Source organism: Saccostrea cucullata, unplaced genomic scaffold (genome assembly GCF_032062105.1).
Source record: "Saccostrea cucullata isolate Sc308-1 unplaced genomic scaffold, CSIRO_AGI_Scuc_v1 ctg909, whole genome shotgun sequence".
NCBI lineage: Eukaryota > Metazoa > Mollusca > Bivalvia > Ostreida > Ostreidae > Saccostrea > Saccostrea cuccullata.
The window spans coordinates 264,567-275,000 of NW_026928802.1; the positions used below are offsets into that span (position 1 = coordinate 264,567).

At 33.8% G+C, this 10,434-nt stretch overlaps 1 protein-coding gene across 1 annotated transcript in view; it reads left to right on the forward strand.

Moving 5' to 3' along the window:
• The window catches only part of LOC134278755 (mitogen-activated protein kinase kinase kinase 4-like), an 83,097-nt gene that overhangs the window by 10,105 nt on the left and 62,558 nt on the right, over positions 1 to 10,434 (forward strand). Inside the window, exons 7-8 of the mRNA XM_062761046.1 lie at positions 6,350 to 6,550; positions 6,879 to 6,978. Coding sequence (XP_062617030.1) covers positions 6,350 to 6,550; positions 6,879 to 6,978 — 301 coding nt within the window. The remainder of the gene's footprint in view (positions 1 to 6,349; positions 6,551 to 6,878; positions 6,979 to 10,434) is intronic.

Sequence of the window (10,434 nt, forward strand, 5' to 3'; positions counted from 1 at the left end):
AAACATTGCAGCTTTCATATATACATGTTGAAGTTTTAAGGCGTTGGGAACCTACATTTTAGCTGTAAATAATCTTGATTTCCTCCCTCGACTACTGGCACGTCTCCAACACACTTCTGTGTCTGAAATTGTTAGTGAGTAATGGACTGCTTTTGAGAATATATACTGTACATGTAATAATTATTCTGAAATTGTAGATTTTTTAAAATTTCCTAACGGAGTCAAATGTCATTGCTTTACTTTAAAACAAAGTGATCCCCTTCCTCAACTCTCGATTTCACTTGTTATCCTACGATACTGTTGACTATCATCGTAAAAATCATAACTTTGCACTAGGGATGTTAAAATTGTCAACAATTGATATTTGAATATTTGATAAGAGATCCAAATATATTCATTAAATGAAATAAAAGTCTTGCATTATAAAATATGTATCTTCACTCTCCTGTTGAACAGGATATGTTTTATGTCGTTATACCCCCTGCAAACAAGGTTTTGGGGGTTATATAGGAATCAGCTTGTCCGTCCGTCTGTCTGTCTAGCTGTCTGTGCAAACGTCTGTCCGTCTGTCTGTCTGTAAACAATTTTTTAAAATGCTACTCCTCCTACAGTTTTGGTTTGAAACGATAACTTGGCACACAAGTACACTAAACTAAGATACATAATTTAGTGCATTGGTTTTTGATTTCAATGAACAGTATCGCCATGGTTACTAAAAATAGAAATTTCTGTGAAATTCCTTTTAAACGCATCTCCTCCTACAGTTGTTGTCTGATTTCAATACAACTTTGCACACAAGTAGACTACACTAAGATACGTAATTTAGTGCATTGATGTTTGATTTCAATGAACGGTGTTGCCTGATTACTAAAAATAGAAATTTCTGTGAAATTCCTTTAAAACGCGACTCCTCTTACAGTTTTGGTCTGATTTCAATATAACTTGGCACACAAGTACACTACAGTCGTGTGCTATAAATGAGTTCGCAAAATGGCTGACTTAGTAATTTTATATGCAGTAAATCTAAAATGAAACATTTTTACAAATTAACTACAACCTACCCGTATACAATTTCGGACATAAAAAAAACTCGTACAGCTTAATCATTTGAAATTGCAAGGAAAATTGAATTATTCCCCTTTGATAAACAGTAATCGTCTGCTTAGCGACATGGCGCCTCATGGCAAAGAGTTGACGACAGAGCAAAAAGAAATAATTCTACAGATGTCTAACGAGAGTTATTCAAGCTACAAAATACAGGATGTAATAGGAATACATGCAAGAACCATCCGAAAATTTCTGAAACGTGTGCGTGAACGAGGAAGTGTTGAAAATTTGCCACAAAGTGGAAGGAGAAGAAAAACCACGGTGCGCGAGATGCGGAGTGTAAAAAAGAATAGAAGGCAGACCTTTAAAGACATTACAGATAGATTTAATGCAAGAACTGGGTGTGGTGTGTCCTTCAGGATGTAAAAAGACGACTAAATGAAGAAGGGTACAAACGTTGCGTTGTTTCAAAGAAAACAACAGTCTCTCGAACGAATCGCGAAAAAAGAAGTTTTTGTAGGCAAAAACTGCACTGGACTGTGCCGAATCAGTGGGCATCTATCATTTTTAGGGATGAAACGAAGATAGTGCTAGGAAATAACAATAAAGTACAGGTAAACTTCGGTATCTCGACATCGGATATGTCGACAATCTGGGATATGTCGACGTCCGTCCGCGGTCCCGGCATTATTTGCTATATAAATGATTTGCAAAAACTCTGATATGTCGACCTCGGTAATGTCGACTACCCCGCTTATCTCGATATTTTTCACAGTCCCAAGAGCAAAATTTACCTGGTATATGTCAACATCGGGGCAGTTTTTTGCTCTACTTATCCTAATTGTTTGTCAACTGGTCGCTCGTCATGCACGGACAACTCCGTGTATCTCGACGTGGTCAGAAATTCATACCTTTCACACCCATGTTTTGACTACATACTGCTCAGTAGAAATGTGTTTGTAGAGGAATCGGCCAAGCCCCCTAGGCGTCTCTAATACGTTAATTGTTTAATGTTTAGCTTGGGTAATATCATTGATAAATCTTTTTGATTCTGCGTAAATGTAAAACCGTTTATAAATATTTATGTCGAAATCTATAGCTAACAAAACTTAAACATTTTATTTAAAAAATGTAACTGAATAACAATGAACAATATACACATTGAATTCAATTTAACTTAAAAATTGCGGTAAAAATGTATTCAACAGGAATCAATCAAATCTAGGACATGCACGACTATTGCATCAGTCATGGATGCATATGGAACATCACTAACTTTGTTAAATGTGCAATTTCAATTAAATTTTGGTTTGAAAATTGAATGAAAATTAATGATGAATGATTATGAAATAAAAAAGAAGTGAAATGAAATAATTTTAAAAAATATACGCATTAATTTTTTTCCATATCTCGGAAGTCGACTTTGTACCGTTCCTGTTTGGAGTTTATAGAGGGCATTTTGTATCCTGTTCTGACAGAGCTAGTGGCACGCGGATGTAATGCTGGATGGAAAACAGTTTTTAGTAAAATGAGATATAAAAGAAAGCATTTCATAAATAACATTTGTGAAAAACATCTTAGATTTTCTAATGAATATAGAGGGATAGCTGAAACAAATGAGCTACAGTCTAATTGAAGACATATAGGTACCTGTAGTTATACATCTGTTCAGTTTACATGTAGGTCTATGGTTTTACTATGCAGTAAAATTAAGGACGTCGAGTCTCAACTCTGATATCTCGACACCTCGGATATCTCGACATTTTCCGACTGTCCCGTCGATGTCGAGATAACGAAGTTTACCTGTACATGTTTGGAGATAAAGCAGATGAAAGATTAAGACCAGAGTGCCTTGGTTTGTGCGGTGATAGGGAGACGACATGTTGAGCATCCGTCATGTTCTGGGGCTGTATTTCGTTTCACGGAGTTGGTACATTGAAAGTTGTAGATGGAAACATGAACAGATTAAAGTATATTGAAGTTTTGGACGAGTGTCTTTGGCCCGTGATTGCTAGGCATTTTACAAATCGCCCCTGGGTTTTTCAAGAGGATAACGCCCCGTGTCATGTGTCCGCCAGATCAAATGAATGGAAGCAGAATAATAATATCATAACACTTCCCTGGCCTCCACAGAGCCCAGAACTTAATGTGATTGAGAATGTATGGAAAGTGTTAAAATTATGGGTGCAAAGGAGAGCGAACAAGATAGAAAATGCCAATGACCTGAAACGAGTTGTTCAAGACACTTGGAGTAATCTCCCTTTTGTCTACATTCGTAGCCTATACCAAAGCCTTCCAAGAAGGATTCGGACAGTATTACGTTCTCGGGGACATATCACAAAGTATTGAACAAGTAAGGTGGGAGATTTTAATTTTTATTGCAAAGAAAATACAAACCAAAATTTTACATATCGAAATTTTATGACGCGAAGTCGGCCATTTTGCGAACTCATTCATGGCACGCAACTGTACACTAAGATACATAATTTAGTGCATTGGTGTTTGATTTCGATGAACATTGTTGTCATGGTTACTAAAAATAGACATTTCTGAGAAATACTTTCAAAATGCTACTTCTACCACAGTTTGGCTGATTTCAATTTAATTTGGCACACGGGTTGCCCCAAAAAGAGACTTAATCAAGGATCATTATTATTAAATTTATTGCTGTTGTAAAGTTTTAAGTCCCATTGGCTACTTTTCTCTTCCTTTGTTATAAGTACAAACCAGTAGAGCTACAGTCTGGACAGAGACTTCTGGTTACAATTTTAACCTTGGACATAACTTTTGAACGGTAAGGACCAGCGCTTTCATACTTCCCATATGTAATCTTTGAGACAGGGCCTAAATTCTTTAGAAACCAAACAACCTGGACCCTTTGACCTTGACCCTGGGGTTTTTCTTACTTTTAAAAAGGTTAAGCTTGGTCAAAACCTTTGAACAGATGGTGCTAGGGTTTTATATTTCACATTTGTATTTCTCGTGAAAAGCCTTACTTTAGGTACCAATAGAAAGCTTAACCTTCGCTATGTTGCCATAAGGGGGCATAAGTGTTTCACAAACACATCTTGTTTTATCATAAATTTGATTTTTAATTTTAAATGTTTTTTTTTTTTTTTTGAAAATTCAAAAGATTAATTGATTGTTTTACCAAAGCCTATACCATGCAGTATATTGTATATCTTTGCCCCCACAAAAGTCAAATTTTGAAAAATTCTTGAAATGTGCTGAATTCCATAAATTGTTTAAGAAATATAAATTAACAGAACATATATTATAGTTTCAAAGTAGTTTATTGACAATTTTTTGTTCAATTAAATGACGTCACAAACTATTCCGATTTTATATCATTTTTTAGAAAGAGGACAAAATGGACAAAATTTCAACAATTTTAGCTTTAAAAATTATAGAGCGCAAGTTTGCTCAGGAACAATATTTACATATTTCATTGACATTATCATTCTACACATATCAAAATATTGAGCCTGATCAGACCTGTGCTCAGTGACTTTTACTCAAAATATTGATGTAATATATACATTTTTCTGTAGAAATCATGGAAATTTTAAATTTATGTCATTTTTATGACGTCATTTCAAACAAATGACGTCATTGCTTATGAAAATATTCAGTGCTTTGAAGTCAGCATATATCCCCCTGTTTTAGAGCATAATTAAATAGTTCTCTGTCAAATTTGATTTTGGGGGCAAATATTGGTTATTGCCAAATAAATCCCTTTATAGCAGGCAGAACAATTATCAAATGGAGAAAAATTAAAAGCAATTACTTTTTGTTAAGGAATTTTCTGAAAATGATTTTAATGATATATACATATGATAAACAAGGGATTTATGAGTTAACTGTGTAAAACTGTATCCTTTCAACAATTCAAACTGATTATATGTACTGGACACTCTTAAACCATTAATTAAATGATCAAATGAATAATTTAATTTGATACACTCTCCACACCTCTAGGGTAATCCAAGAGGAGTGTCTTTTAATTTTCTTTTAAATCATATTCTGTATTAGTCTGATTGCAAGATGGCATGGATTTTATTAGAACCCTCTTATTGCAGGTCAACGGTACGAACTTGATTCAATTTTTAATAAAACTTGCCAGATTTTTCTCTCTGTAAAATGCTTGTATACTTAAAACCCGAATATTCAAATCATAAATTTATATTTGAATATCAAATCATCAAATGAATATTTGAATATTCATTGACATCCCTGCTTTGCAAGAGTCAAGTCCCCTCCCAAGGGGAGATAACAAAGAGGAGACAAAAATAGGGTGGGGTCTTGAAAAAAATCTTCTCAAGAACCACTGGGTCAGAAAAGCTGAAACTTATGTGGAAGCATCCTATGATAGTGTAAATTCTAAATTGTTGACCCCCGGAGTTGGGTGGGGCCACAATAGGGAATCAAAGTTTTACATAGATTGAAATATATAAGAAAAATCTTTAAAATTCTTCTTCTCAAGAACCACTGGGCCAGGAAAAGTGAAACTTATGAGAAAGCATCCTGGGATATTGTAGATTCTAAATTGTTCAATTCCTGACCCCGGGTGGTAGAACAATTGGAATCCAAGTTTTACATGGAAATATATAGGAAAAAACTTTTAAACTCTTCTCAGGAACCACTGGGCCAGGAAAGGTGAAACATATGTGAAAGCATCATGGGGTAGTGTAGATTTTAATTTTTCCAAATTATGAAGGTCATTGACAATTGGGGTAGGGTGGGGTCAAAACAGGTTATTACAAGGGGGAAATCTGGTAAAGAACAGCATGTCAAAGCTACATAGGTGAACGATGTGGCCCATGGGCATCTTGTCTTTCCTTTAATTATAACCTTGACTTCAACTTGTGTTAAGCTAAATTAAAAGAAATATTCTAGATATTTTCCATCAATCATTACTTAGATAGATTTCAAAAATATTCAAGATAATTTTCAAACTTCATTTGATTATACATCTTAAGGAGACTCATCAATTGCATAAACAATTTTACCTTGACCTTTCCTTTGACCTTGATCTCATTTTTTTTTTTCGAATTTAGGATTATTACCGGGTAATTTTTTTACTTTATCTTTGCTAATGACCTTTCACTTGACTACTTATTGTGTATAAAACTCAGATTTACAGAAACTCTTAAAGTTGCAATTAAGCTTTTAAAAATCTTTCTACTTAAATCATCTGGGAGAATGCGAAACATTAACACATATGATAGTCTACATAGTAGAGATCTTTCCAAAACATTACCCATTTTAACATACAGTATAAAGTTTGATGTAAACGTTTTAGTTCCCTGGCTAGCAGTCTTCTGAACTCAATAGCAGACTTTCTGGAGAGTGGTATAGATGATTTCACCAGCAGTCTGTACAACCTGACAATAAACGAGGACCAGGAGGAGGTACAAGAGACAACGGACACCAACAACAACAACGACAGCGACAACAACGACGAGGGCCACGATCAACAGAAACTCAGGATTCAGGAAATTAGGTCAGATATCATCATCATATTTCATCTTTGGTATATGTTATTAAAGGTGCATAGACACAGATTTGAAGTTAATATTTTCTGTTTAATATCATGACATATATATTTTAACAGCATTTCACACAAAAATGTATGAAAAATTTTATTTCATCTAAAAGTTATTGTCAATGAAACTTTAAATTTTTAATGTGTTTAATTGACACATCCTTGCACTCACAAATTGTAAAATTTTGAAATGGTCTTACTAATACCTGAAGTGATCATAGCCTGAAAAACGCTTAGTACTCAGGTGATCATGAAGCTTCAAGGGCCTCTTGTTTTTCTTTTATAGGCACTTGTTTCAACAGACTTCCAGAAATTGCAAAAAACTCTTCAATGAAGCTAGAGAGAGAGCTTCAAAGGCTTTAGGATTTGCAAAAACTTTGAGAAAGGTAAAATCTTTTTAAGCCTCCCTGAGCCAAAGGGTTGAGTGTCATTAAATATTTATCATTTTTTCCTAAAAAAAAAAAACTATCCAATTCTATTTAAACAAGTGAAAAATAACTTTCATTGATTAACAAAGGTAATTGTAGTTTTCTTAAAGTATCATTTGCATTACTGTAGATTAATTTTTTTTCCATGGAATCATAATTCTGTGTAATCTTTATTTCTGTTCGATCTGCTGGTAGAAGATACGCGGATATCTTAAGACTCTCATTATATGCCTTGTATTTGTATTAATTTCGATTGGACATAGAATAAGTGCACTTTAGTACGTCATTTGGAACCTTTTCGTAAACCCATTTTAAGCTTTACATTACAATATATCGGTAAATTAATCTATGATTATTGTGCATGCATATGCTTTTGATATTTATGACATGGAATTTTTGTCATGCATATTTGTATAATCAAAGACAATGTCATTGAAAAGAACATATACGAGGGGTGATCAAAAAGTTCGCAAACTAATTGAATAACTTCCATACAAGAAACAATATTTGGTTTTAATGTTGATTATATTTTAAATTAATCCTCCCCGATTTTAATGCACATCAACCACCGTTCTGCGCATGCGCGAATCACGTGATATTGGCGGTCAAGTGACCCCCTCCGTAGCGTCCTGTCACAAAAGTTAAAAGATTTTTCCGAGTTTTATATTTCTTTCCATGTGAGTTAATTTTTATGACAAGAACAGTTAATTTGTCAGAAATGGTCATATCTCGGCAACAGAATGGGTGGATAATAACATCCTTTCCAAAAATAAGCATGGCGACCATTAAAACACAAATCTTTTGTCTCAGAAGAGACCTTTATTCAAGGTGGATGGAGAATGGGTGCATCCTTTTTATCATATCTAATATGTTTAAAATCTAAAGTAAACGATATCTTAGGTATTTAATACTTATATCATTGTTCAAATATTCAACTATTTTTCAAAGTGCTAATTGGAGGTCTTTGATAGCAAATTGCTTAATTAAAAATATATCTTTTCAAACTTGCTTTCACTGGGCAAGATGACAAGTATCATTTTTAACCATCAGCCTTCCTTCACTAAAACGATTAATCCAATCATTAATTAAATTTATAGAAACTCATTTATCTCAATAAACTGTGTACAAATTATTATATGATACTGTAGAGGGATTTCTAAGATATTACAATAAATTGTACAGTCGTTTGGTGAACGAGTTCGACTGAGACAACCATTTTTCGTCACAAGTGACCTAAATAGTGACGTCATTTTCACATTGTGACGTCACAAACAAGGAGAGAAACTTTATTCAGCACATGCTATTTATAGACCTTGTGTATGGCTATGTGTGTACCGAATTTCAGTCTAATCTGAATTGTGGTTTTATAGATATAGAGATAGTTTGCGAACTTTTTGATCACCCCTCGTATAAGGCTTCAATTCTGGAAATTTGAACGGGACCACTTTCGAATTTGAGGTATCTGCAGATATGTGGAGACATTTAAATCACATGGATGTGGAATGTAAACATTAGCACACATGCTTTTTCGCAATCAGATTCTACACTACGAATTTAAATGGAGAAAAAAAGATTGTGTAGTTTCATGGTTCACAAATGATAAATGATTCTAGTGTTTAGGGATGAGGTAGATGTCTCGCCCTGCAGACCATAATACGGAGGCAATTTACACAAGCTTATATTTACAAACCACACTGTCAATACCAGAATTCTTTCAAAACACCTCTAATAAAAATACAAAGTAGAATAAGAGATCTAGACATATAATCTTTAACCCTATTAAAATTTGCACAAAAATCTTCCATAGTTTGAAGTTGAAAGTACGATAGATACTGTCACAATATAAACTTCCAATGACAAACACAATGAAATGTTCAATGAAAGCGTCAGCGTGTCGAACAGTGGAATGTCATGTGAGTAAAGTGATTATAATATCAATCACTGACACTCCGGGACCTCTTAATTTAGTGGCTAACTTGAACATAGTTTGGGGACATTTTTATACGCCCGTCTTATGACGGGACATATTATGTTATAGGCTTTGTGTCCGTCCATCTGTCTGTTAGCTTTTTCGTTTCCGGCTCATAACTTTAATACTATTAGGACTAGGATTATCAAACTTTGTCATCTGATGCATCTTGGGTACAAGGTGTGTCATGCACAAAAAGTAGGTCGCTCTGACCTTTTATTGAAAAGTTATAGCCAAATATGGAAAAATCCTTGCCGGCCCATAACTAGAAAACTATAAGACTTACAATCATCAAACTTGGCCAGTTTATGCATCTTAGGTAGAAGGTGTGTCACAACCTATTTCAAGGTCACTCTAACCTTTAATTTAAGTGAAATTAAAAAAAAAAAGTGTCTTTTTACTATTCATTGAAGCATCCCAAATAATGTAAGAGTATTGCACTGTCCTTATTAAAAAAAGTGTTAAATCAAGAAAATACTTATTTTTTTAAGCAAATACTTGACAGCAATCTATAACAAATATAATGTATGTTAGAGAAATCCTACCTCTCCCTTGAGTGTAATTATCAAGCACCGGCCAAGAAGAATTTTGATAACAGAAATTTGCATGTCAAATTAGAGAGAAATTAATGAGTTTCGAGTGTGAGGATCTAACTGATAGAGCATTGGTGTTATCTATATCCCTTGGGTATTGGACAGATGGGTAAGCCTGTTGGATTAAAAATAGCTCTTGTTGGCTAGCCTAAGTTTTAAAATGAATTTGATGAAAAGTAATTAAAACTAATTTGATATTGCATAATAGACTAATCTGATATTATATAATATTATTGATTTAAAAAGTAATTTTTAAATATAGGGAATATTAAAATTCCTATAAAATCTCAACCAAAAAAAAATCTTTGAATATTTTATATGTTTTAAAAAAAAAATTATGGTAGATAGTGCAGACCCATTCATCTCTTGGTAGTAATGAGTAGACAAGCATCCAGTTAAAGATTAATTAATGAGTTCAATGTAGGAAGGCTATCTGATCAAGCAGTCTTATCTGTATCCTTTGGGGATTAGACAGAAGAAGTGCTGGTCAGTTTATAGCATATGTCATTTGATGGCCAGCCTTTTCTTTTCAAAATTACTATGGTATAGATTAAGGTGTTAAGACTAATTTGATATTGTTTAATATGATGGGCATTTGACAAGGTCTTACACAACCAGCATAGAATGATGTAATATTTATTATAATTAATGCCTACATCACAGGGAATGGATAAATATTTGAAGGAATGAAAAAATCATGGAAATCTTAGAATCAAGGTAGACATGATTTTCTTGCACGCTAAACTGTTCAAAAAAATTGTATTTTTTTGACGGACGTGGCGCGGCACTTTATTTGAAAATCAGATATGAGCCGCAACTTGGCCAACATTGTTCTTCGGATATGTATAAGTT